Source organism: Microplitis mediator, chromosome 7, assembly GCF_029852145.1.
Source record: "Microplitis mediator isolate UGA2020A chromosome 7, iyMicMedi2.1, whole genome shotgun sequence".
Lineage (NCBI taxonomy): Eukaryota > Metazoa > Arthropoda > Insecta > Hymenoptera > Braconidae > Microplitis > Microplitis mediator.
In genome coordinates, this window is record NC_079975.1 from 3,105,380 (window position 1) to 3,132,093 (window position 26,714).

General features: G+C 34.8%; 5 protein-coding genes across 5 annotated transcripts; 3 read left to right on the forward strand and 2 right to left on the reverse strand.

The window, feature by feature from the left end:
- The first annotated feature begins 90 nt into the window (after positions 1-90).
- On the forward strand, positions 91-759 carry LOC130671708 (nicotinamide riboside kinase 2). Its single transcript, XM_057475770.1, has one exon. It carries the CDS (start codon positions 98-100, stop codon positions 725-727), a length of 630 nt encoding a protein of 209 aa, XP_057331753.1. The 5' UTR covers positions 91-97; the 3' UTR covers positions 728-759.
- Positions 760-1,294: 535 nt separating this feature from the next.
- Positions 1,295-4,064, reverse strand: LOC130671699 (COP9 signalosome complex subunit 3). Its single transcript, XM_057475758.1, has 4 exons — positions 3,848-4,064; positions 3,421-3,681; positions 2,183-2,907; positions 1,295-2,111 (listed from the first exon to the last, which is right to left on the reverse strand). The coding sequence occupies exons 1-4, from the start codon at positions 3,900-3,902 to the stop codon at positions 1,818-1,820; spliced, it is 1,335 nt and encodes a 444-aa protein (XP_057331741.1). The 5' UTR covers positions 3,903-4,064; the 3' UTR covers positions 1,295-1,817.
- Positions 4,065-4,417: 353 nt separating this feature from the next.
- Positions 4,418-7,917, forward strand: LOC130671865 (dynein regulatory complex protein 11). The gene is made up of 9 exons (XM_057475974.1): positions 4,418-4,852; positions 4,913-5,302; positions 5,378-5,834; positions 5,909-6,221; positions 6,301-6,585; positions 6,657-7,189; positions 7,282-7,374; positions 7,445-7,562; positions 7,637-7,917. The coding sequence occupies exons 1-9, from the start codon at positions 4,707-4,709 to the stop codon at positions 7,744-7,746; spliced, it is 2,445 nt and encodes an 814-aa protein (XP_057331957.1). The 5' UTR covers positions 4,418-4,706; the 3' UTR covers positions 7,747-7,917.
- A 1,778-nt stretch (positions 7,918-9,695) lies between these two features.
- On the forward strand, positions 9,696-24,847 carry LOC130672160 (fatty acid synthase). The gene is made up of 4 exons (XM_057476512.1): positions 9,696-9,937; positions 15,216-22,199; positions 23,234-23,470; positions 23,553-24,847. Exons 2-4 carry the CDS (start codon positions 15,321-15,323, stop codon positions 23,652-23,654), a joined length of 7,218 nt encoding a protein of 2,405 aa, XP_057332495.1. The 5' UTR covers positions 9,696-9,937; positions 15,216-15,320; the 3' UTR covers positions 23,655-24,847.
- On the reverse strand, positions 24,835-26,405 carry LOC130672161 (2-oxoglutarate and iron-dependent oxygenase domain-containing protein 3-like). The gene is made up of 5 exons (XM_057476513.1): positions 26,141-26,405; positions 25,640-26,077; positions 25,412-25,565; positions 25,213-25,339; positions 24,835-25,103 (listed from the first exon to the last, which is right to left on the reverse strand). Exons 1-5 carry the CDS (start codon positions 26,254-26,256, stop codon positions 24,949-24,951), a joined length of 990 nt encoding a protein of 329 aa, XP_057332496.1. The 5' UTR covers positions 26,257-26,405; the 3' UTR covers positions 24,835-24,948.
- Between the last annotated feature and the right edge of the window lie 309 nt (positions 26,406-26,714).

The window sequence follows — 26,714 nt, forward strand, 5'->3', positions numbered from 1 at the left end:
CTTAACCAGCTCGACTTGTCAGTAGTGTAAATTAAAAATTTTTAAATCGCGCATTGATACAAATTATTTAAAACTCGAGTATTTATTTGGTGGAAAAATGGCCAGGTGGTTGGTGGTCGGGATTGGAGGCGCAACTTGCAGTGGCAAGACCACGCTGTCTAAAAAACTAAATGAAGTTTTAAAAAACAGCCGGTTGATTAATCAAGACTCGTATTTTTTTCCTGAAGACGATCCGAGGCACACTCACATTCCAGAATTAAACCATCACAATTGGGACATTCTTACGAGTTTAGATATGAGTCGGATGTATGGAGATGTAATGAAAGTTGTGTCTGGTACCAATGGAGCTTCTAAATCAAACGAACCTGATAGTAAATCATCAGCTAGTCGTTGTAATAAAAACGAAAAAAAAAATTTAGATACCCGCGTTCTTATCATCGACGGGTTCTTAATATTTAACTATAAACCTATCGCTGACTTGTGTAATCTTAAGTATTTCTTAACAATAACGAAACAACTGTGTTGGGAGAGACGTCGGCATCGTGTCTACAATCCGCCTGATGTTCCAGGATACTTTGATAAAGTAATCTGGCCTGAATACGAAAAACACCTAAAGGAAATAGAGAAAGACAACAAGTTGTTTAGTGAAATAAATTTCATTGACGGGACAACGAGTAAGGAAGAGATTCTCCAGCGAGTTCTTGATGACATTAAAAAAATAATGTGATTGTTTATTTAAAATAAAATTTAATAAGTATATTTTTTTGTCAGTTATTTATTCTTTTTATCTTCGGTAAGTGTCGCGGTTGTAAACAATTACGCGTATTAAATTCACATAAAAACTTACAAGCTACTGTATCTTTCTTCTTAGGTATTTGATAATCAAATTAAATTATTCAAAACTAACGTCTGAAGCTTATCCGTCGTTGAGCATTTAGATTATACGCAATTAGTTTATTTAATCACAGCTACAAGGATATAAATATGTTTGTTATCATATGAGTGTAATGTAGCTGACAATTGGCGATTTTTCAAATTTTATAATAAATAAATAAAATGTACGAGTAAAAATTTAAAAATCCGTATTTAGATAAATAAAAAATCAGTACGCGCATTTTTTTGAATTTCATTATTTTATTTATTTAAAAATTATAAATTGTTTCATATCTGCTACACTCACACTCATTCCTTTACATGATACGGAAGTTAGCCGACGTTTAGGAATTCTTTGAATTTTTTTAAAACGATTTCAAAAAATTGCACCCATAGTTTTTTTTTATTTTCTACATGTGCATTGTTTTTTTTTTTTTTTTGTAATCGATTTGTTGAAAAAAATCCGAAAATAGTTAATTGTCTGTTAACTTCAGGATCATTCTTTACCATTACGGCTGAGAAAAAAAATTTTTAACAAGATAGTAAATTTAAATTTTATAATTTTGCTGTCTCAGTACTCAAAAAAGTTAGTAAATCAACGGAAAGTTTTATAATAATTGTAATAAAAATGAAATAATAACAAGCATTTATACCCTTGTAACTGTAAAATTAAATTTACTAATTATTATTAAAATGAACATGAGTAAACGTAGTTTCAATTCTACACAATATTAACTAATTATAATTGTAATAAATAAAACAAAGACAAATAATTTTCTTTTTTTTTTATATGAAAATTTTAATAAAGTTTAACGAGGGAGAAAAATTTAAATCAATAAATTATGCGGCTTCTAAATGACGGGACTTGTTGTTGTATTTGTTTGTTTTTTTAATAATTAATAATAATTGTAATTAATAATAAAGTAAAGATAGCACGACGTATGTTACATAGAGTAAGTATTTAGTTTAGGTTGAACTTGGGCATTTGTGACATTGGTAGCCGGTGCGCCAGCGGTATCATCCGGATCATTTTGCCCACATGCTTTACGAACATACTGAGGCGTGACAATTACTTCCTCTTCCATAGCAAGTACTCGCTTATCAAGCTCAGCACACGCAGCCATTTCTTGTTCCAGTTTAGCAAGCATACGAGGCGAATTGTACTTTTCTGGATCATCATGGAACACTACCATTCCATCTTTTTGATTGATCGTTGCGTATATTTCCCCATCTTCAATCTAAACATTACAATAATTATTAGACCAGGTTTATAACGGGTAGTCAAGTGTAGTTTTTAAAATTTATTTACCATATTTAGAATATATTTTTCAGCATCAGCAGGACCAGGAAGCTGTACCCGACTTGCAACATCACTAAGACTGAGTGTCAAAAATGTTTTCGTCAGTCTTTGGATATTTTTCTTGTATAAATAACTAAGTACTTGTTTAACAAGACCAAGATTATGGTCTCTGACAAATACTTCACGATATTTATTAATAACTCCTTGGACTTCTTCGCAGCTGTTGGTGGAATACGCGGTGGCAAGTTCGCCGTACGGTTGACTCAGTGGCCTGATAAAACGTATCAGTACTTGACTCGCGTACTTGGGTATGTTGACTATTTTCCCGTGGAGTATCAGCGACACGAGGATAAACTTTTTGTACGCCTCCAGCATAATATGGCTCACTGCCATCGCCGGTATTGTCACACACACCTCGAAAAAATACAACGCCCTGTCGTAGTTTTTTAACGCCGTGTAAATCATACCGCCGTAGTAATAGTACAGGAGAAAATATTTCGAATCAAATTGACCGCCTTCCTGACCCACGCCGGTGATGTCCGTATTGAGGAACTCTAGTGCCGGTTTGAAACATTTCGATAACAGACACAGCTGACAGAGGTCCGCGTGTATTGACGTCAACTGGCTGTCAAATAATTGGATTTTACGGATCGCACGCTGCAGAAGTTCTATTCCGCGCATTGGCGTTTGCATTTCGACTAATGATTGTGTAAGCAGGTGACACAAATCAGCATCTAAATTATTAACATTAAATATAAATTAATAAATTAGTTGTCGTTTATTATTTTTACGGGATGACCACAAAGAAATTATTTCAAAATTCCGACATTTCCCGATTTTATAGTAAAGTTTTTTACGTTTTTCATTTGACCAGACCTGAAAAGTAGACTTGAAGCTACAATCTGCTTTTTTTGTTTTTGTTGTTAAGTTTTGTATTTTTTTAACATCCCGTAATTTATAAATGTTAATGTAGCAGATATGTGACAATTTATAAATTTTAAATAATTAAATAATTAAATGAAAATAGTGAAATTAAAAAAATGCGCGCACTGATTTTTCAATCATGTAAATACGTATTTTTTAAATTTTATTAATTGATTCAAAAATTTTAAACTGTCGCAATTAAATTCCCTGATACTTTTCGATATTCCGACATATCGATATTCCCCAGTTGCATTAAATTTTCTGTTAATTCTCGGATTGTGGCCAGCCCGAGTTTAATAATTAAATAAAATTAAAATACTAACAAGATTCGGGTGCAAATCTCACTTGCTCGCCATTACACCCAATAATAAATTCTTGGGCTTGAGTAAAAAGTAATTTATTGGCATCTGAATTAGCATGTCCACTAGAGGATGATAAATTGAACTTGACACACAGCACAGCAAGTATTCCTAGAGAATGCTGCTGCAGGTCAAGTGTCTCCAGTACGTTATCTAGAAGCGCGGCATTCTTCAACAATATTTCCGATGATTTTCCAATTATTTCGCATAATTCACGGTAATTACCTGGGTAAAAAAAATAATTACAGTTGATTATCAATTAAAAATAATTATTTCTACTGAGTATTACATAATAATAATAACAATTAAAAATATAAAAAACTATTTAAAGAACAAGAGTGGAGATTTATAGGTTATAATAAATGTGGATGTTAGTAAAAAAATAATTAACCTTGGGTAGAAAGTGTCTGGACGTTATTTACAAACACCTCCAGTGCCGAAGCCATTGTCAGTGTTGTCTATTGCTCATCACCACAACTTATCTATATTATTATTTCAAAATTATTTATTTACAAAAAAAAACAAATAAACTATCGCAGCAACAGCAAGTACATGAAGGCCACTTGAACAAAAATTTACCGGACCCTCAATCTCAATCCACAAATGATGTTCTTTTTTTTGCTGCTCACTTCAGGTTCTGGGGTACAGTAGTAGAGTCGGAGCGCCAGATGTCACTTTTGACACATGAGTGTGAAGTTGCAGATATGAGACAAATTTTAAATTACAAATAAATAAAATAAAGAATTTAAAAAATTTACACACTAATTTTCAAATTTTATAAATGCGTATTTTTTAAATTTCCGATTTATATTTAATTCCCTTATTTAAAAATTTTTAAAATTGACAACTGTCAGGACACACTCATTTTGATGATACTGAAGTTAGCCGACGTCTAATAATTATTGGATTGTTTTTAAAATGATAAATTATTTTTAAAAATTGTACCTGTAGTTTCAAAATTTTTTACAAGCGCATATTTTTAGTTTTATTTTTTTGTAAGTAATTAATTTTTTGAAAAACAATTAGAAAATTTTGAATTTTCAACTTTAGGATCATTCGTTTTGACACTGACATGAACTTGCTTATTTTGACAATCGATTCTCAAATAATGGAGATATCGAAGCTGGAGGGAAAAAATTCAAAATCTGTCACTTGTTACTATGGCAACAATCGCTGTTATTTTTATTGCCCAACAATTACTTAGTGTTTAATAATTGAAGAGCAACAATAAATTGTAATAAAAATAAAAAATGTCCAATGCGACGTACAATGAAATTTGGAAGGACACTGAATTGTGTCTTGAAGAAATAATACAGACGGATTCAAATTTACAAGGCGCTAAGCCGCAAAAAGACAGGAAAAAAATTCATAAAAATATATCTGAGCTATATGTCAGGTAATTTTTTTATTTATTCATTTATGGAAGGGGTAGTAAAAATTTTTTTGTATACTTTAGATATATTGTTTGCTGTAATAAATTAGAGCAGTGCTACGACCAAATTATCCAGCCGCAAAAGCGTATTCTGCTGCGTAAACTTTTGGATTCAACACTTGGCAGGACATTGGAGCTGAAACACGAGCTAGTGGAAGTTGACCTCTCGGAGTATAATTACTACGACGACGTGCTGCTAAAGTATGGAATTTTGCCGCAGGAAGCGGAGCTGAGGATACCGACTTACTTTAGACGAGAAAGGGAAGACGAAATAGCTGAGCGTCGGAAATTCATCAGTGAGGTTCTGAGAAACGCGGGTGTGCTGGACGAGGTGGTCCAGCCGAGGAAGATGACGGAGTCTGAAGCTGTAAGATTGATACAGACCCACGAGAGAGCGCGGCAAGGACGAATTCGGTAGGAGTTTGGTAATTATTTATGTTTTTACTTTGAAGATGATGATGATTGATTTATTTTTAATGCTCAATGTAGGTTTCAATTCATGAAAGAAATCAGGGAAATGAAGGAAAGGTCGACGATTAAGTCTGACGTAGAACAAGTTGATGTGCTAAGAGAAATAATGGCTACGATGAGAATCCAGAAAGTCTGGCGCGGTTACATAACTCGCCGGCGAATGAGAAAGAGAAGAATTGCGGAGATGCTGTTGATTGGAATGGTACAGCCAGGTCAAGTTACTACAGACAATTACAGGAATGCGGAGAAAATAAAGTTGCATAGGTACGCAAAGCAGGTTGAGTACCAGCGGATCTTTGAGAATAAATTGCTTGAGATAAAGGAGTACGTCAAATCGGAAAAAAGTGCAATTATGGAGGAAAATATGAGGAACGATATCAGACAGTGGATTAATGAGTATTTTCAGCAGACTGGTAAGATACCTGAGTTGCCGTCTGCTGAAAGCGGTGGGTCGAGAATTATTTTAAGCCGACAGGTGAATTTATTTTTTACAAAGACGCTTATTTATTGTAATTCTCTTATCTCTTATAGTTAATAATTTATTGTTAGGGCACTGAGAGCTCACTGAGTAAATCAAAAGAATCGTCGTCGTCGAAAGAATCAAAAAAATCTAAGAAATCAAAATCTAAAAAGGAGAGCGATACTGAGAAATCAGAAGACGAATCAGATCCGGGAATAAAAATAGTCCCGTCGAATTTTCTGCCCGAATTAATTCAAGCGCATACTGAGTACCAGGACATTTGGAGGGACAAAGACGAGTCGAAAAATCCCTGGCAGCTGCCTTATGACGATATGATACTGACTGAAAAGACACGGGAGGTCGAGGATGAGGTAAGAGTTGGGGTTGATCAAGTACTCAGAGGTAAGTGCCAGACTTATCACTCAATTGATTTGACCCTTGACCGTCCAAGCATTTACTGACCGATAAAGTTTTGTCGCAGATGATATTGAGGCGCTACAAGCAGCTCTGGACCGTGACAAAGGACACAAAGGCAAGCGGGCTAAAAAACCACAAAAGCGAATGCGCCGTAGTGGAAAACGTAATAAACGCAAGAAAGAAAAAGACTTGACGCCTGATCGTACCACCGAGTCGCTCTTTGAGGAACTATTGACCCAAGGTATTATCAAACTGGTGCCAGAGGTTTACTTGAATAGCTTCAGAGGTGAAAAATCGTACGCCAACTTTGATCTTTGGGATAAAGGAAAAGATCCCCTTCCTACTATAGGTAATAATCAGTAGCTACTCATTGATAATCAATAAAACAAACTCTTATTTGTAGTATTGATGGTTCTGCAGGTGACATAAGACAACTAGTAGCCGAGTACTGCATCTTGCCTCTAGGAAATGAATATGTGAAGCTCATGTCACCTCTAGTACGATCAGTACTGATAGCCGGGCCACATGGCAGCGGTAAAAAAATGCTCGTACACGCGATATGCACCGAACTAGGTGCAACTCTATTCGACATCACTCCAGCCAACATCGCTGGCAAGTATCCAGGAAAATCTGGGCTCATAATGCTTCTTCATTTGATATCAAAGGTGTCCCGATTGCTACAGCCATCCGTGATTTTTATGGACGGCGCGGAAAAACCTTTTGTCAAAAAAGTTCCCAAGACCGACAAAACGGATCCGAAACGCCTGAAAAAAGATTTGCCTAAGCTCGTTAAAAGTTTCACTAACGAAGATCGCGTAATTATTGTTGGCACATCGAACTCTCCCTGGGATGGTGATCAAAAATTGTTGTACCAAACTTATGATAAAGTTATTTATATACCCCGGCCAGATTATGGATCGATGTCAATGCTGTGGAAAGATTTGCTCTACAAAGTACTGTCGTTATTTATTTTCACATATTTTTTTATGCGACTTTACGTCATTTTTTATTTTCAAGTACTGACTTATTTGAATTTTATCATCAGTACTCCGGGATTAGCCGTCAATTTGATACATCAGCGATGGCGAAGATTTGCGATGGGTTCACTGTCGGCACAGTCATTGCGGCAATAAACGAAGTAATTATTTTTTTTACGTCATTTTATTGTCATTAAATTATTTTACTGTATTGTTATTTACGGCGGCTAGGTGATGACAACAAAACGAATGGTTCAATTACGAGTCCAGCCGTTAACGCACGTCGAACTGGTAAACGCTTTAAGTACACGTGACCCCGTCTATAAAGAAGAAGAAGAAGCTTTTCTAAGTACGATAAATATTTATATACTAATTAAATAAATTTAACGCTCATAAATATAAATGAATATTTAAATTCCGTAGCTTGGTATTATAAAACACCGACGTGTCGCAAAAAGCAGCGCGCCGTTGAGCTGGAGCTCCAGAAGCTAGAGGAAGCTAATGAAAAGCAAAAGAAAAAAGGGAAAAAATAATAACATAATTTATGGACTTAATCCAGAATTATAAAATAATTTTTTATATGATAAAGTTATCTGTCGTAAAAATGTATTTTTATTTAAATTCACTCTCTCTCCGTTTATTATCTGACCTCTGTCAGTTTATCAAGTGATCCTGTCACAATTTAAAAAAAAATTTCCGCGTGTTACCAAAAAAAAATAAGCTAGTAAAATTTATTTATTAATTTAAATAATAATTAAACCCGTGTCGTCAGCGATATGATACGTGATATCATAACATCTCTCGGGCATTTTATATTCTCTATATAAAATAACTTATATTACCAGCATCATCATTATTATTATTATTACATTATATTCTTTTGACAAAAGACCTATTGAGAGATAAAGAAATGATTTGTTTAAGATCATTTAATCTTTGGCCCCGTAACTCAGGTCAATTTCTTTTTTTATTTCTCAATCTTTAAATTAATTACAAAAAATTTATATTATTTATAAATAATTAATAGGTACCGACTACCTGCCATAAGCCTCTTACCCTAAATCGGGAGTTACTGAGTCCAAACAACTTCCCCCTTAAGGGAGAACTCCTTAGAGTAGGTAAGAAGTTTCATACCTGAGAACCCTTTATAAGCCTCCGTTAAAATTCTTTAAATCATAAACTAACAACAGGAAAAATAGACAAATTAATATGAGTGCGAATGTAGCAGACATCAGACAAATTTAAAATTATTAATGCATAGAGTAAATAATTTATAAAATTAAATTTAAAAAAATTTGAAATTAATAAGTGCAATTTTGTAAATATTATTTTTTTAATTTTTTACTCTATTTATTTATAATTTTAAATTTCTCGGTGTCTGCTACATTTACTCATAAATTAATGATGAAAATTTACTGTCTATGTTTCGCGGATAATAATTTAATTATTAGTAAGTAAAATATAATTTATTGCTGATAATTGTAATGATGAATTATATTAAAAGCTTCTGTTGCAATTTAAAAGTTTTATTGGGCATTAAGTTGATCAATAAAATAATTATTACTGTAATCAATACCGTTATCATTATAATTATTATTTGTGTAAAAAGATGAGACTGAAGTTAGTCGACGTCTAATAATTTTTGAAATTTTTTTTAAAACGGTAAATTATTTTTAAAAAAATATTTTTAAAAATTGCACTGATAGTTTTTTTAATTTCCTACATGTGCATTTTTTTATTTTTTTTAAATTGAGGTATTAAAAAAAAATTCGAAAATTTTTAACTGTCTTCTAACTTCAAGATCATTAAAAAAATTAGTATTTATTTCAGCGCCATAAGCATCAGGAAAATCGGGATGCTCGCGTGTAACAAAATGTTGATATGACGTTTAAAATTATATAAAATAAACACAGGCTTATAACGGGTAGTCGGGAACAAAACTACGCAGTGGGAAGACTGAAATTCTAAAAATTTCCCTACGTCCCCTAGACCAGGCTTATGACGGTTTGTCGACTGTATCAATGATCTCCATGGGGATGATTTGTTTAAACAACTCCACCGTCGACCTGCAAAAAATCATTCATTTCAAGGTGTTGTCCACGTGCTAGAAAGTGAAAACAAAAACATTTATAACAAAAGTTCCGTTTGTTTTTGCAGCTCCAGTACCCCAAGTAAATTAGTGACTATCAGTGTACCAGGTCTAGACGGTCGTAGTCCAAGAGTTAGATGTCAGAGCTGGATGTTGATGGAAAATGTTTTGTTGGAGATGAAATATAACAGAAGGGACGCAGTTGCGCGGTCGGTATCAAGCGTTTGATGCGCGGGAGCACGAAACCTGGAAGACGCGCGCACGCGCGTCGGAAAAACTAAACTCCTATTGGCCAGCACCACATGGTGTGATGTCAGACCACGGGCCGGTCCAATTCAATAATAACGAGATGCCCGCACGACCAAACGCCAGCCAGTCCTTTGCGACGTGCTCGTGAAGTTCGATCGTTGGAACTTTTTGGCTGCGTTATATACTGACTGTTATAAATATTCATCATCACCTCAATAACTTTTACATACATTTTATTATTTTACTACAACTGTTTACTTTTTTATCACTAGCTTGCAGTGCTGTCGATAATTACCGGTGTTATATTTTATATTTTAAATAAAACCGATAACTAAAATTCTTATTGTTGTCCATTGGTTAACTCTTCAGGATTATCCACGTCTTAGGTAAGTTCATTACTTTAATTTCTCATAATTGCAATTATTAAACCAACTAATTAAAAATTTTTTATTTTTTTTTAATCATTTAATTTTTAGAAATAAATTTACTGTCCTGATTCACCAGGAAAAATTTAATAATTGCTGCTGATAATTATTGCATATTAAATTACTGCTCAATAACAATTATTGCAATGGAGTGTAATGATAATTGATATGTTTGATTGCTAAAAAATCCTATAAGATTTGAGTACTTGGAGCGTCACAAACCGAACGGTAATGCCGTGTGTGACGCATCAGTTTACGTTAGAAATATAGACGCCACTAGAAACTTCCGGTTTTGCTTTTATTTAATATTTAATTCTTAATATTTTATTTTAATACCAGTAATAAACCATAAGCATTTACTGCTGGTTGAACATTAAATATTTTATATTTAAATCTGCAGGTAAAAATTTAAAAATTCAAACCAAGGAATTTAATTTTAAAAAACCGTCCACGTGAGTTAATTTTTTAATGCGTAACCTATTGTACTTAAAAATTTACTTATTCGAAATGAAAAAAAACACGCGGACATCACGTGTTCATAAGCCTGACTGACTGTTCATTAATTATTGCTACTGTACTTTCAAATATTCGCTCCGATTGATTTATTGCTACCGGAAATATTATTACATATATTTTTATTATTATTTTTACCGGTTACTATTTTTCCAAGGTCATGGTTATGAGCGAGGGTCTGCAGGACAAAGGGCGTCTTTGTGTTGTTACTTTTCTGGTATTCTGGTATTTTCTTGCACTCACTATTTATTCTTAAATATTTCTCATTAAGTACACAATAGTTTTTATTTTTTTTCTCTCCTTCATTATTATCATCATTATTAATATTATTTGTTTACTTGGTATATAAAGTATCTGCTTACAATGCACTTAGAGATTCTTCCAGACACTTTTTTTTATTTTTTAAATTAACAAAATATGTATGAGATAATTACGCAAGTGTCACCTTTTTGACGACCTACAATCGGCTATTGCAAGTCAAATTTTTATTAAAAATTCATATTTTTAAATTATTTTTTTTTCTTTTATCAATTATTCATAATAATTACATTAATATTCTAATTAAAAAAAAACGGAGTAGATTTAAAAGTAAGAAAATTTTTAATTCGAACACTTGATTAAATATAGTAATTAATTTTTTTAAAAGTTGCAATGGTTAATTTTGAATGATACTGAAGTTAGCAGACAATTAAAAATTTTTTGACTTTTTTTTTTAGTAAATTAATTACAAAAAAAAAAAACTAAAAATATCCACTTGTAGAAAATTTAAAAAACTACAGGTGCAATTTTTTCAAATATTTTTTTTTATAATTAATCATTTCTAAAAAACTCCAAAAATTAGTAGACGTCGGCTAACAAATATAATTTTAATCAACAATTATTTTAAACGATCCTGAAGTTAGCAGACAGTTAAAAATTTTCGGATTTTTTTTTTTCAACAAATAAATTTAAAAAAAAAAAAAAAAAAAACTAAAAATATACGCATGTAGAAAATTTAATAAACTATAGGTGCAATTTTTCAAAATATTTTTTTTTTGTAATTTATCGTTTTTAAAAAAATTCAAAATCTGTCAGACGTCTGCTAACTTCAGTATCATTATTTTAAAATACTTGCAATAATTAATTATAAAATCCAGATTTAAAATTTGATTTTATTTATAAACATCTGAGTAATTAAATTACTGGAATTACTAATAATAAGTAAAGTAATGAATGAATTTCCAAGTACTTAAAGCACTTAAACACAAGTAACCTGAACACTTAAACTCAATACTAATACGTTTTATAATTTATCATTTCAGTGCAATCTGATTAGCAGTTGTAGTGGTGACCTGTAGGATTTAAGTTTAAGCAACACGATATTAAAGTTAAATGATAATTAAAAAGGAAGTAAATCCGCATGCGTTATCGAACGAGTCTCAGCTGTTGTGTATATTGAACTTGACCTCGTTTCACACTCGCATTTTATTTTATTGAACACCAATCCATCAGACATTTTAAACCTATCGATCTTAAATATTCAATTTACTTCGCGCCTCACACTAATTTTCATTTTATTTTATTCTACGGTCTATTATTTTAATATTATTCATTATCGCTCGGTAATTAACATTTAAACTAATTGCCAGTCAATTATACTCACCTTACTAATTTTACAAAAGTTAATCACGGCATTAGAATTATAAATTTATCCCATTTGCTATTTAATCAGCCTTTTTTTTTTTTTAATTTAATACTTGGAGAATGTCGTCACGATAAAGTTTTGAATTGATAAACATATTTTTTTTTATTTCAGACCGTATCTTTTCGGACGCTATCAATATTTTATTTTTATTACAAAGCTTACAACACACGTGGCTCATGTGTGATTCCCTCACTCTTATTCTTTGGCTTTTGTTACCATATTCATTGCGATAACTATTATATATTCGAAATATACATATGTATATTTTATGTCTTGTAGAATATGGTCTCAGAAATATTTGTCTACTATTTTTACTTCCGCTAAACATTTAATAATTTAAATAAATAAAATCAATCAGTAAATTGTAAAAATTTTCGAGTGAATTCGGAATGATTACGGATTTTATTCAAATCTAAATTCACTTGGAGTTCTGAAGTTTAAAAAAAATCGATCGACATCCGGAGTAAATAGGGAGTTAGTTTCTTAACCAGAGTTCGGAGTGATTACGGATTTTATTTAAATCTGAATTCACTCGGAGTTCTGGAGTTTAAAAAAAAATAAATCGACATCCGGAGTAAATAGGGAGTTAGTTTCTTAACCAAAGTTCGGAGTGATTACGGATTTTATTTAAATCTGAATTCACTCGGAGTTCTGGAGTTTAAAAAAAAATCAATCGACATCCGGAGTAAATAGGGAGTTAGTTTTTTAACCAGAGTTCGGAGTGATTACGGATTTTATTTAAATCGACATTCACTTCGATTCGGAGTTTTAATATTAAAACTAACTCCTTTGGAGTAAATTTTACTCCGAGGGTTAAAAAAATAGTCATTTGATTCGCATTTACTTCGGATTTACTCCGCAATCTCTCCGCTAATTTTTTACGGTGTATCTGTAGTAAAAAAGAAAAATATTAATTAGACATTTTTAGTCCCTGTTAATTATTCAGTAATTAAATTCATTAAAAAAAAAAAAGTTGAAAATATATATAATTCATGTCTTGTAGAATATGGTCTCAGAAATATTTGTCTACTATTTTTACCTCCGCTAAACATTTAATTTTTTTAAATATACAAATAAAATCAATATCTGTAATAAAAAAATTTTAATTATTGTTTTTTGTCCCTGTTAATTATTCAGTAATTAAATTCATTAAAAAAAGTTCAATAAAAGTCAATAACTAATTTATTGATTATTAATAACATAATTAAACTTTGTAGCCAAAAAAAAAGTATTTTTATGGAATTTAATTAAATAATGGGAGGACATAAACGTCAGCTACAAATAATTGCTTAGTAATTTTCCTTTAAATTTATTTGAACAATTATCGTAATAAATTGAGAATTGATATTTTTTTTATTATTTACTAAAGTATGTAATAAATAATCGAAAAATAATCTTGGAGTTCATGCAGGTGACGATTACCCGCAGGAGGTGATGTAACTGAAATTAATATCTTTTTTCATCTTACACACAATATTATTTAATATTATTATATTTTTATTTGATAACGCGCATATCAATTCCAATCGTGATCATGCGATGGTATTTTTTTTTATTTTATGTTTTTATATGATTTTAATGTTACATCAAGTAACAACTTCATTTTTACAAATCAACGTTAGGAAATTATTGTTATCTTTATTACTATTATTTATTCAAAAGGTCGGTATGATTGACATAAATGTAATTTACATTTTTATCATAAGTCAATTTTAAGTTGTTTATTTTCAATGTTAATTAAACTAATTTTATTCGAAAAATATTCACGAATAATTATTATTTAAATTCTTAATTTTTTTTTTTATACAAAAAATGACTTTTTTTGCGCAATAAATTTTCACTTACCCCAAGAAATTTTTTTGCATTATCAATTGAAATCAAAAATTTTTTTGGAGTAAAGGAAAATTTTTTGAGGCGATAGAAAAATTCTTGTGCGAATAAATTTTTTCTAGACCTAAAAAAATTTTATTCTTCAATTCATAATACAAAATATCTCCTGGTGCAAAAAATTTTCACTAACCCCAAGAAAATTTTTTGTATTATCAATTGAAATCAAAAATTTTTTTGGAGTAAAAGAAAATTTTTTGAGGTGATAGAAAAATTTTTGTGCAATTAAATTTTTTCTAGACCTAAAAAAATTTTATTCTTCAATTCATAATCCAAAATATTTCCTGGTGCAAAAAATTTTCACTAACCCCAAGAAAATTTTTAAAAATGCAAATTTTTATCTACCGGAAGATCGGAACGTTTTCGCGCAACGAAAATTTAAAAAAATTTATGTAATTTGACTACTTATGGGATAGTTGGCCCTGGAGGATCGGGTGGCCTAAGATTTTTGACTGACATACCAACATCTATATGCGAAATATTTCCGAAATCTAGTCATCCAGTAGATTTAATTTTCCAATTTTTTTTTATCGCTGCCCGAAAAACGTCCCGATCTCCAGGTACATAAATTTTCTTGAGCCAATAAAAATTTTTTTCTGTGTGTTATTATTAAATATATCAATAAAAATAAATTAATCACCATGATCTAGTTCCAGTTACTTTATTATCGAGTAAATAAATTTATGTTAGCCCTTTGAACTATAAAATAATAATATTTAAAACCCAAGTGTCAACGGCGCTTCAATTATTGCTCCGAGGTCACGGCTATTACGACGTCTAGTTTAATTGAGTAATCACAATTGGATTTTACCAGTGACTTAAACCAATTTTATGCAATTATTGCTTCTATACAAACATACACATTCTTCTATTGGCCATTAACTATCTATTACTTTTTTATATTTTTTTTATCGAAAAACAACAAAGAAAAATATTTAGCAATAATGACCTCGCTCAGAAAATTAAATGAAAATTCAATACAAAGTTAAATATATGAGTATACGTAAAAATAATTGTTAGTGCAATTATTTATTTAATTACTCGGCTACCTCGACAAAGTTGTTTCAAGCCGCCGAAGTAAACTAAAAATACTTAATTTAAATAAATAATTACTACCATATTTTATTAATAAGTGAATAATATTTTATGTTACAGCCTACTGTCCACGAGGTTAAAACGTCTGATAAGTCTGCAGTAAAATAAAAAAGAGTAACCACGAAAAACAATAAAAGTAAACGTAAAAAAAAGCAACGTACTAAAATGCCAGCGAGGTTTGAAAGTGTAAACAATCCAATAATGCGCGACCAATCGATTTCAAATGGCGTTTCATATTCAGCAGACAATGAGATTGTAATTACCGGTTTCTCCGGTCGTCTGCCGGAGTCGGAAAATATTGAAGAATTCAAGAGAAATTTATTTGACGGAATAGATCTGGTGACTGATGACGAGCGACGATGGCCGCGAGGACTTCACGGTTTGCCAGCACGTTCAGGCAAACTAAAAGATTTGGCTTCTTTCGACGCGACTTTCTTTGGAGTCCATGCTAAGCAAGCGACGGTGATGGATCCTCAGCTGCGAATGCTTCTGGAACTGACACACGAGGCAATCGTTGATGCTGGTATAAATCCCACTGAAATACGCGGCTCAAAAACAGGTGTTTTTGTCGGTGTATCAGACTCCGAGTCTGATGAATTCTGGACCGCTGACCCGGATATGGTCAATGGGTACGGACTTACTGGTTGCTGCCGTGCCATGTTTCCCAACAGAATTTCTTACACGTTTGATTTAACTGGCCCGTCATTCGCAGTCGACACAGCTTGTTCTTCATCACTGTACGCGATGCACCAAGCAGTCATGTCTATGAGAACTGGACTCTGTGATGCGGCGATAGTTGCTGGAGTTAATTTAGTTCTAAAGCCCACCAGTTCACTGCAATTCCATCGCTTGAGTATGTTGTCACCTGACGGCAAGTGCAAAGCCTTTGATGAATCAGGAAACGGATATGTGCGCGCAGAAGCTGCGGTAGTTATTTACTTGCAGAAAGCTCGTGATGCTCGACGAGTTTACGCTACGGTTGTAAACTCTAAAATAAACGTCGACGGCTACAAAGTCCAGGGAATAACTTATCCGTCTGGGGATATGCAGAACCAGTTGATGAGAGAAGTTTACGCTGAAGCTGATATTGATCCGCGTGAAGTAGTTTATGTAGAGGCACATGGAACGGGAACTAAAGTTGGAGATCCACAGGAAGTTAACTCGATTGCTAATTTATTTTGTAAAGACCGCAGGTCGCCGCTGCTCATGGGCTCCGTCAAGTCAAACATGGGACACTCAGAACCTGCAAGTGGTCTCTGTTCGATCGCCAAAATGCTTATTGCTATGGAAGCTGGTATTATTCCTGCTAACTTACACTTTAATACTCCAAATCCAGACATACCGGCACTTAATGACGGAAGGATCCAAGTTGTTGACAAAGCAACGCTCTGGAACGGCGGACTTATCGCTATAAATTCATTTGGGTTTGGTGGTGCAAATGCCCACGTTATTTTAAGAAGCAATCCAAAGCCGAAAATTCCACCGGTACTGAATGTCGAGGTGCCGAAAATTGTCGCCGTTTCGGGAAGAACTCATGAGGCTTGCGATCTTTTCTTGGAAAAAATAAAAGAGCAACAGAAAGATGACGAGTTTGTTGCTCTTGTACACAATGTACATAAAAATAATATCGTTGGACACAATTACCGCGGATTCCAGATCTTGGGAAGTGAAAGTGCCAAGGAGATTGACGAGTATCAGTCGACGCAGGACCAGAGACCAATCTGGTACATTTTCTCCGGCATGGGAACTCAGTGGGCTGGTATGGGAAAACAATTATTTGGCATCGAAGTGTTCCAACGCAGTCTCAGACGTTGTGCTGAAGCTTTGAAACCTGAGGGCGTCGACTTACTGAACTTGATCCTCAATGGAACGGACGAGACTTTCGAGAGCGTACTCAACAGCTTCGTGTCGATTGCGGCGATCCAAGTGGCCTTGGTGGACGTTTTGTCTTTGATTGGGATCCAGCCTGACGGTATTGTCGGTCACTCAGTAGGAGAACTTGGTTGTGCTTACGCTGACGGTACTTTTACTCCCGAGCAAACAGTTCTTGCGGCCTACTGGCGTGGTAAGAGTATCGAAGATTCAAAATTACCGCCCGGTGGAATGGCAGCCATTGGATTGAGCTGGGCAGAAGCCGCTAAAAAATGTCCAGCAGATATTTCACCCGCTTGTCACAACTCATCGGACTCTGTCACTGTGTCAGGACCCGTCGAGTCAATCAAGAAGTTTGTCGAACAATTAAAAGGAGAAGAAATATTCGCAAAGGTTGTCAACAGCTCAGGAGTTGCCTTCCACTCAAAATATATCGCTTCTGCTGGTCCAAGACTACGGTCAGTCTTAGAGAAAATAATCACCAGTCCTAAGCAGAGAACATCCCGATGGATTTCTTCATCAATTCCCGAGTCAGCTTGGGGAACTCCTCTGGCACAACTCAGCTCACCGGCTTATCACGTAAACAATTTACTGTCTCCAGTACTCTTCCAAGAGGCACTAAAACACATTCCCGCAAACGCTATCACTATTGAAATAGCGCCTCACTGTCTACTCCAAGCGATTCTCCGACGTTCATTGCCGCCGACTGTCACCAACGTGGGACTTCACAAGAAAGATCACAGCAACAACTTGGAATTCTTCTTGACCAACGTCGGTAAACTTTACAACTCAGGTGCCCAGCCAGACTTGAGCAAACTTTATCCACCAGTCAGCTTCCCAGTCGGTCGCGGTACCCCGATGATCAACTCTATCATCGGATGGGATCACTCAGTTCAATGGGACGTCGCTGATTTCTCAGGCAAAGTCGGGGGATCTGGTGAGACTGTTGTAGAAATTGATCTATCCAAGGAAGAGCATGCACACATCGCAGGCCACACTATCGACGGAAGAATTTTATTCCCTGCTACTGGATACCTTGCTATTGTCTGGAAGACATTCGCCAAATTGCGCGGTAAAGATTACGAAAAGATGCCGATTATTTTGGAGGATGTCCAGTTCCACAGAGCAACGATTATGCCCAAAGAAGGCCCAGTTAGATTTTTAATAAATATCTTCGATGGAACTGGTGGTTTCGAGATCTGTGAAGGCGGATCTCCAGCAGTAACTGGAAAAATCCGCGAGTCTGAAAATATTGAGAAAGATCAATTGAACCTGCCAATTCCTACAGTAAATAATGAGTCTGATCTACTTAATTTGAACACCGGTGACGTCTACAAGGACCTGAGACTCCGTGGGTACGATTACAATGGAATTTTCCAGGGTATCAAGTCATCAGATAACCGCGGAACGGTTGGAGAACTCGCGTGGGTCAATTGGATTTCTTTCATGGATTGTATGCTTCAATTCAGTATCTTGGGCAAAGATACAAAAGATCTTTATCTGCCAACGAGACTTCAGTACGCGGCTATAAATCCTGTCGCTCATCTCGAGGCTGCTGAGAGCTTAGAAGAAGAGGCTGGATTCAAAGTGTACTCTTATCCTGAGATCGGTATCATCAAATCAGGAGGCGTGGAATTACGTGGCATGAAAGCTTCCTTAGCACCACGAAGACAACAGACTCAAGCGGCTCCTAAGCACGAGAGATACGTCTTCATTCCGTACGAAAATCCTCAAGGAGTCGTCGAAGATCCAACCAAAGCCCGCATTCACGCTCTGACCGTTTTACTTCAGACCATCATCGAGAACTTGGGAGTAATGAAAGTCAAAGGAGTCGAAGCTGCTGGTGAGAGAAACGCCGAGGGTCTTCTGGCTCCCACTGTAATGGACATTCTCTTTGGGGAACCTGCTCTCAGCGCCGACCTTCAAGTTGCCGCGACATCCCCCGAGAGTTACACGGCAAACTTGGAACAGTGGGACATCAAAACCATCGCTAAAGATTTATCTAAAACTCCGGTAGGTCAAGATCTTCATTTCGTTATCGGCGCAGACGTTCTTAGCAACGGCAACGCCACAGCGCTGACCAACCTCGCGGCATCCATCAAACCCGGCGGATTTATTATCCTAGAAGAAACCGGCACGCCTCAAAAATCTTATCTGAAAAACTCCGGACTCGTGTTGGCTGCTAGCCAAACATCTCCCGGCAAATCTTATCTTTTGTTGAAAAAAGTTGAAGAAAAGTCCGAGCCAATAATTATCCAGATAACGGAAAAAAATTTCTCGTGGTTAGAAGGCGTCAAGGCAGCTTTGAAAAAATCTGAAACCGAAAACCAAAAAATATTGTTGGTCTCCCAAGGTGAAGAATTACTTGGTTTGATTGGTTTGATGACTTGTATTCGTCGTGAAGCCGGAGGTCAGAATGCGCGATACGTATTCATTCAGGACAAAAACGCGCCTAAATTTTCGCTTTCAAATGCTTTCTACTCATCACAATTGGACAAGCAATTGATGTCAAATGTACTGAAAGGCAACCAGTGGGGAAGTTACCGTCACTTGCGCATGGATTCACAGACTGACGTTTCATCGTTACAAGTAGAGCATGCATACATAAACGCACTTACGCGAGGTGATCTGAACAGTCTGAGGTGGATTGAAGGCCCACTGAGTTTCTATCAACCGGAAAAATACCCAGACAGTGAGCTCTGCCACGTCTATTATGCGCCACTTAATTTCCGTGATATCATGTTGGCCACTGGAAAGCTTCCTCCAGATGCGCTGCCAGGTGATTTGGCTGGACAAGACTGTATTCTGGGTCTAGAGTTCGCTGGAAGAGATAGCAAAGGCAGACGTGTCATGGGAATGGTGGCAGCACGTGGTCTCGCTACGACTGTTTTAGCTGATCCAGGTTTCATGTGGGAAATTCCCGAGAAATGGAGTCTCGAAGAAGCTGCAACGATTCCCGTCTGCTACGCCACGAGTTACTACGCACTATTTGTACGTGGAAGACTACAACCTGGTGAAAGTGTTCTGATTCACGCTGGTTCAGGAGGAGTTGGGCAGGCAAGTATCGCTATTGCGTTACACGCTGGATGCAAAGTTTTCACGACAGTTGGGTCCCAAGACAAACGCGACTTCTTGAAGAAGACGTTCCCTCAGTTAACGGACAGAAATATTGGCAATTCTCGTGACACCAGCTTCGAGCAGTTGATTTTGACTGAGACCAAAGGTCGAGGTGTTGATGTAGTACTGAACTCACTTGCTGAAGAGAAGTTACAGGCATCAGTGAGATGTCTTGCTAAGGACGGGCGCTTTTTGGAGATCGGTAAATTTGACTTGAGCAACAATACTGGTCTTGGAATGTCATTCTTCTTGAAAAACACGAGCTTCCATGGTATTCTTTTGGACGCACTCTTTGGAACTGACTCCGTTGAGAAGAAGGAAGTCGTTAAATTGGTGTCTGAAGGTATTGTCAATGGCGCTGTGAGACCTTTGCCCGCCACAGTATTTTCCGAGCAACAGATTGAACAAGGATTCAGATACATGGCCAGCGGTAAACATATTGGTAAAGTTTTGCTGAAAATCCGCGACGAAGAGACTCGCGGAATCGCCCAACCTGGTCCTAAGACAGTGGCAGCTATTCCACGTACGTACATGAGTCCAGACAAGAGCTACGTCCTCGTCGGAGGACTCGGAGGATTCGGATTAGAACTCGCCAACTGGATGATCACCCGCGGCGCTAAACACATCGTTTTGACATCTAGATCGGGTATCAGAACTGGCTACCAGTCAGTTTGCGTCCGTCGCTGGCGGGAAATGGGCATCAACATCTTCATCTCCACTGCTGACGTCACAACACCCCAGGGCGCTGAGAAATTGATCGCCGAGTCAAGTAAAAATGTTCCAGTCGGTGGTATATTTAATTTAGCAGCAGTACTACGTGATGCGTTGATCGAAAACCAAGAGGAAGCTCACTTCAAAGCTGTCGCACTTCCCAAAATTGATGGTACCAAGAACCTGGACACTGCGTCACGAAAAATGTGCCCAGCTCTCGACTACTTCGTTGTCTTCTCGTCAGTCTCATGTGGACGTGGTAATGCCGGACAGACAAATTACGGACTCGCCAACTCAGCTATGGAGAGAATCTGCGAACAAAGACAAGCCAACGGACTCCCAGGTCTTGCTATCCAATGGGGAGCTATCGGCGACGTCGGTCTTATTCTCGAGACCATGGGCAACAATGACACCGAAGTCGGAGGTACTTTGCCTCAAAGAATGGCCAGTTGTCTCGCCACCATGGACACATTCCTCCAACAACCTCACCCGGTGCTGGCCTCAATGGTGCTCGCCGACAAACACAAACTCGGTGACGCCGGAAGTCAAGTCAGTATTCTCGAAGCCGTTGCTCACATCCTGGGTATCAAGGACGTAAAGACAGTCAACAAATCCAGCAGTCTCGCAGACTTGGGAATGGACTCACTGATGGGCACTGAGATTAAACAAACTCTCGAGAGAAATTACGATTTAGTTTTATCAGCTCAAGAAATTCGCGGACTTACTTTCGCAAAACTTACGACTCTCGCCAACGGAGGCGAAGAAGTTACGTCTCGCACCAACTCACCAAGCAAAATTGGATCTCCACGGTCACCACGTAGTCCAGATCAGATGGACGACTCGCTGTTATTCCAGTGCTCAGGAACTGAAATCGTACCTCACGAAGCAGTTTTGCGGTTAAACAGCGACAAAATAACCGGCATGCCGATATTCTTCGTCCACGCGATCGAAGGGACAATTTCAAACATGAAGAGTCTCGCCGTCATGTTCCAAAGACCCGTCTACGGACTCCAGTGTATAAAAGACGCACCTCTAGAGTCTATTGAGGATCTCGCTCAATTTTACGTCGAACAAATAAAGTCAATCCAAAAGAAAGGACCCTACACATTAATTGGTTACTCCTTTGGTGCCTGCGTCGCCTTCGAAATGGCCCTGCAACTTGAGAGTCAGGGTGAAACAGTGACACTTAATCTAATTGATGGATCTCCAGACTACGTCAACAAACACAGTCAAACTATTGGCAAACATGCGACGCAATCTGGTTCAACTCTCGAGGCTGATGGAGAACGTAAAGCCCTTGCTTTCTTCATAAGGCAATTAAATGCAGACGTCAACTTCATCAAGGTAAATTATATATTTTTAAAGTAATAATATAACCCGAAAGTTAGTTGATAATTAACAATTTTTTGATAACTAATTAATTAACAAAAAAAAATCTAAGAATATGAACATTAGGGATGATACTGAAGTTAGCAGACGTCTAATAATTTTTGGATCTTTTTTTAGACGATAAATCAGAAGAAAAAAAATATTTGAAAAAATTGCACCTGTAGTTTTTTAAATTTTCTACATGTGCATATTTTTAGTTTTTTTTTTCTTCAAATTTAATTGTTCAAAAAAAAAAAAAAATCAAAAATTTTGAATTGTCTGCTGACTTCAGGATTATACATTAGGATGGGTTGAAAAAAAACTTTTTTTTTGTTTTTCTTAGCATAGGGGTAGAATTTGTACCTTAAAAAAAAAAAAATTTTTCAAGAAAAAAAAAATTTTTTTACTCAACATTTTGAGGTGGCCCACTCGTTTTTAAAATAAATACTTGATTAAACGGGGTAGTTCCAACGAAAACAATTTTTTTTTTGTCCAAAATCGTGGAAAACATCTAATAATTGTCGAATGTGATTTTTTTTTACTTCATTTTCATTTTAATTCAAAAGAAAATGCTTTTCATTTTTGAATTTTTTACTTAAATTACAAAAATAATAGGAAAAAAATTTTTTCAACTTCTGGCTTTCAATTAGCTTTCAAGGGGACACCCTACAGATTCTAGAACACCATGTAATTTTTTTCGTTGGGATTACCCCGTTTGATCAATTATTTATTTTAAAAACGAATGGGCCACCTCAAAATGTTGAGTAAAAAAATTTTTTTTTTTTTATAAGGTACAAATTCTGCCCCCATGCTAAGAAAAACAAAAAAAAGTTTTTTTTTCAACCCACCCTAATGAACATATAGAAAATTAAAAAATCTTTGAGTGCAATTATTTAAAATCATTTTTTTTTATAATTTATCATTTTTAAAAAAATTCAAAAATTATTGGCGGCTAAACTCAGTGTCATAACAATAATAAAATTAATAATAATGTGATTTATTTGTTACAGGCGTACGCTACTCTTAGAGACATAGAAAGTCATGAAGAAATGATGGACAAAATGCTGGAACTTATTGGACCCACACCTTTTGAAGGCGAGGATCTTAAAGTTGCTGGTGTATTGTTCTTCAAAAAATTATATGCTGCCAATATGTACAGACCGGCGGGGAAATTCGATGGTGTTGTTACCCTAATTAAATCATCAGACAGTTTTATGTCGCTGAGTCCCGACTACGGACTAGCTGAGGTAATTATCGGCATTGAAAAAAATTTTTTTAATAAATAAAATAAAGTAAATGAGTAATAATTATAAATTTATAAAATTTCAGTACTGCAATAAGAATGTAAAAGTAGAAGAAGTATACGGCAATCACAGGACAATTATGACAGGCGACAGTCTAAAGAAAATGGCAGACATATTAAGCGCGTAAATCAGAAGGTCAATAAATGTGACAGGTGAAAATCATTCCAAACAAAGTTTAACTAAAGAAAACAAACCCGCACTAAAAATAGATTAATTTAATATAATTAAATTAATTAAGTATCTAAATAATTATTTTTAAATCCGTCAACTCAATTCCTCGTGTATAAAAACGATACCAAGTTACCCGATGTTTAATAATTTTTGGATTTTTTTCAAATCAATTACAAAAAAAAAAAATTTTTAATTGCACCTATAGCTTTTTTAATTTTCTACATGTGCATATTTTTTTTTTTTTTTTTTTTGTAATTGATTTGGTGGAAAAAAATTCAAAAATTTAAATCATCTTCTAACTTCAGGGTCATGTATAAAAACATTCGCGAGAATCCTCATCAAGCCAAGCCATCAACCTAGAATAAGTTCATCCTCTTATTATACATACATATATATAAACATATATATTTTTTTTTCATCATTACAAAATAAAGACATCAGCATTTAATTTTTACGATTAATCTGTTGTACTGCATAAGTAAAGTGTCCACGCGATTTTTAAATTTCGCTCAGTGGACAGGGCGGGATTTTGAAATTGTATGGATCACTGTATTTATTATTATTATTATATTAACCGCCATATCTCACGAGAGTATCGAGGATCACATAATGAATACTTGCATAGGAAATAAATCATTAAATATTAATAAATAATAATAATAATAATTACATATATTATTTATTATTAAAAATGTTTAAATTGATTATCGTTTTTTAAAATATTAAATTTTCAAATGTAAGTTAACGTTAAAGTTTGTAATATACTTCTGTATAATGTAAAAAATATTTCTTTATATTTTTTTAAAAGCATTTCTTTGACCTTCTTGTAGATATATAGATATAAATATATACATATATCTATATATTATGATGAATTCGCCTTGATTTTATTGTGATTTAGCGTAATTATCGTCTGTTGTTATTAGCAGGTGTGTTCTTAAATGTATGACTAATTTTTTTCATAACATACTACTACTATATACTACATAATAAATATATACTACTGATACTAATTAAATAAATACTAATACTAAAATAAATAAATATTATAATTGTAATTTTAAGACACGATTGGGACCGCCACAATTTAATGGTCTTAATTTTTAAGTATAAATGTAATAAAAAATATGTCCCAATTTTATATATTAATTTTGTAATTATTTATTTATTTTCCTTATTTATTTAGTAATAAATATCAAGGTAACAAGTTTGGATGAATACTGATTGATATGTCAAGTTATCTGGCTGACTCATGTACGTTTTTTAGAAGTTTTTAAACTGGGATCTGTTATCCCGGCTTCGGGATTGCAGGTAAATGATACTGTGAGTGCGTATCTTGTACCGGAAGTCACGGGTTCAACTGCATGGAGATTTTCTCCTCCTGATGTGAACATTGATACTCTTCCTGTAATTTTAAATTCAATATTTCAGTTCAATTACGATAATTTATCAACCCACTGAAAATTTATTCGCAGGTTTTACTTAAAAAAATAAAAAGTTGAATGTGTTTTCACCTTTACGGGGTTCAACTGTAGAATTAACATTATTACTATCAATAAAAATAAATCTCCCGCCTTCGAAATCACGTCCGAAGTCATTTAGATACAGGAGAGATGTGTAACTAAAGTGTTCATACGTCTCCTGAAACAGAATTTATTTGTTTTAAACATAAACCTAAAAATAATAACAATAATTTAGGATAAAAAACTGAACCTTGTCGATATGCGGATGCCAATACTCATCGTGAGTAGTTTTAGCAGACACGTTGGTTATGCGGGAGAAAAATGTTGGCTTCGTTAGATAAATTTTATCAGCATCGACACCAAAGTGATGCGCTACTGCGTGTTGTATCTTCGTCTTAACTACTCTGTAATTAAATAAATAAAATATAAATCAGTAGCATAAAGAATTAGAATAATCGTAAGTCCAAGTAGAACTTGCTTGTAAATAGCGAAGTCTGCAGGATTAAATATTTTAGCTGCCTGGTCAAGTGAGTAGACATCAATGAATTTCTTTCCTTTGCTCAGAGCCCCAGAGTGTAGGTCTAGGATAGTAGCGCCGCCATCAGAACCGCCTAGATTCATTCCATTGAGAGCTATTTTTAACAGCACGTCAGTCTCGGTGTTAGATACCAGCTTATCAGTGACAACACGGCCACATTTCTCGGGCATGCAGCCTGGATACGTGGCCATCTCAGCTTTGTAGTCATTAGCGCAATCTAAATTCTGAGTTCTACTTAAGAGAATGTCTCTTTGTCGCGCAAATGACACTTCCTTGCCACGTCTACTGTTGTACCAAACAATTAGCAGGACTCCTAGGATTAGCACACATCGCGACCAGACTTTCTGATAAGGAAATGATACTCTAGGCCCGAATTTCCTAAAAAAAATTTATTTCAAATCGGGCGGTATTTTTTTTAATGACAGAATTTATTTTACTTACGGTTCCACTGGAGTATCTTCCTCTCGACTGTTTTTCTTATCATCATTTTTAGAGGATTCAACTTTTTTTCCCTTAGTGACGTCTCTCTGTCTCACTTTTTTGTCTTCCTGCGTCATATTTTTCTGAGCTAAGATCTAAGGACGGATTCAAATTCGTTCTTGCACTTGACGTTTCTCTGACAGTTCGTTGATGTCTGTTTGTAAACTGATAAAGACATAACCTCGCGCGTTTATTTATACTTTCTCCTCTTCCAAGTGCAGCTGAGGGTGGATTCCAAAATGCGCGGCAAGCAGCCGTAGCGTAGCGCAGACCGTGCAAGTGCAGCTTAGTAGCAGCAATTTTTCTGTGTTTTTTTTTTTTAAATTTTTAATATTTCTATCATATTCTGCTACCATTGTATTTTAACTTAAGATTTTTAATTTTTCTTACATTTCTAATAAGTTATTTTTCAAATATTTAAATTTACCGCGCAAGTAATAAAAATAATTAATAAATTATCGACGAAAATAAAAAATTTCGAGTATATTTTTTAGTCTAATCAATATAATTATTGACATAAATAAATTTTAATCAT

Excerpts from the sequence above, each read along its gene's own strand:
- LOC130671708 (XM_057475770.1), top strand. The coding sequence starts at position 98 with ATGGCCAGGTGGTTGGTGGTCGGGATTGGAGGCGCAACTTGCAGTGGC.
- LOC130671699 (XM_057475758.1), bottom strand. The coding sequence starts at position 3,902 with ATGGCTTCGGCACTGGAGGTGTTTGTAAATAACGTCCAGACACTTTCT. Across the intron at positions 3,682-3,847 it reads CCAGACACTTTCTACCCAAG|GTAATTACCGTGAATTATGC; the intron begins GTTAATTATTTT and ends TTTTTTACCCAG. Across the intron at positions 2,112-2,182 it reads AAAAATATATTCTAAATATG|ATTGAAGATGGGGAAATATA; the intron begins GTAAATAAATTT and ends TGTAATGTTTAG.
- LOC130671865 (XM_057475974.1), top strand. The coding sequence starts at position 4,707 with ATGTCCAATGCGACGTACAATGAAATTTGGAAGGACACTGAATTGTGT. Across the intron at positions 5,835-5,908 it reads GAATTATTTTAAGCCGACAG|GGCACTGAGAGCTCACTGAG; the intron begins GTGAATTTATTT and ends ATTTATTGTTAG. Across the intron at positions 6,222-6,300 it reads GGTTGATCAAGTACTCAGAG|ATGATATTGAGGCGCTACAA; the intron begins GTAAGTGCCAGA and ends GTTTTGTCGCAG.
- LOC130672160 (XM_057476512.1), top strand. The coding sequence starts at position 15,321 with ATGCCAGCGAGGTTTGAAAGTGTAAACAATCCAATAATGCGCGACCAA. Across the intron at positions 22,200-23,233 it reads CAGACGTCAACTTCATCAAG|GCGTACGCTACTCTTAGAGA; the intron begins GTAAATTATATA and ends TATTTGTTACAG. Across the intron at positions 23,471-23,552 it reads CCGACTACGGACTAGCTGAG|TACTGCAATAAGAATGTAAA; the intron begins GTAATTATCGGC and ends ATAAAATTTCAG.
- LOC130672161 (XM_057476513.1), bottom strand. The coding sequence starts at position 26,256 with ATGACGCAGGAAGACAAAAAAGTGAGACAGAGAGACGTCACTAAGGGA. Across the intron at positions 25,566-25,639 it reads GCAGACTTCGCTATTTACAA|AGTAGTTAAGACGAAGATAC; the intron begins GCAAGTTCTACT and ends ATTTAATTACAG. Across the intron at positions 25,340-25,411 it reads GGCATCCGCATATCGACAAG|GAGACGTATGAACACTTTAG; the intron begins GTTCAGTTTTTT and ends ATTCTGTTTCAG.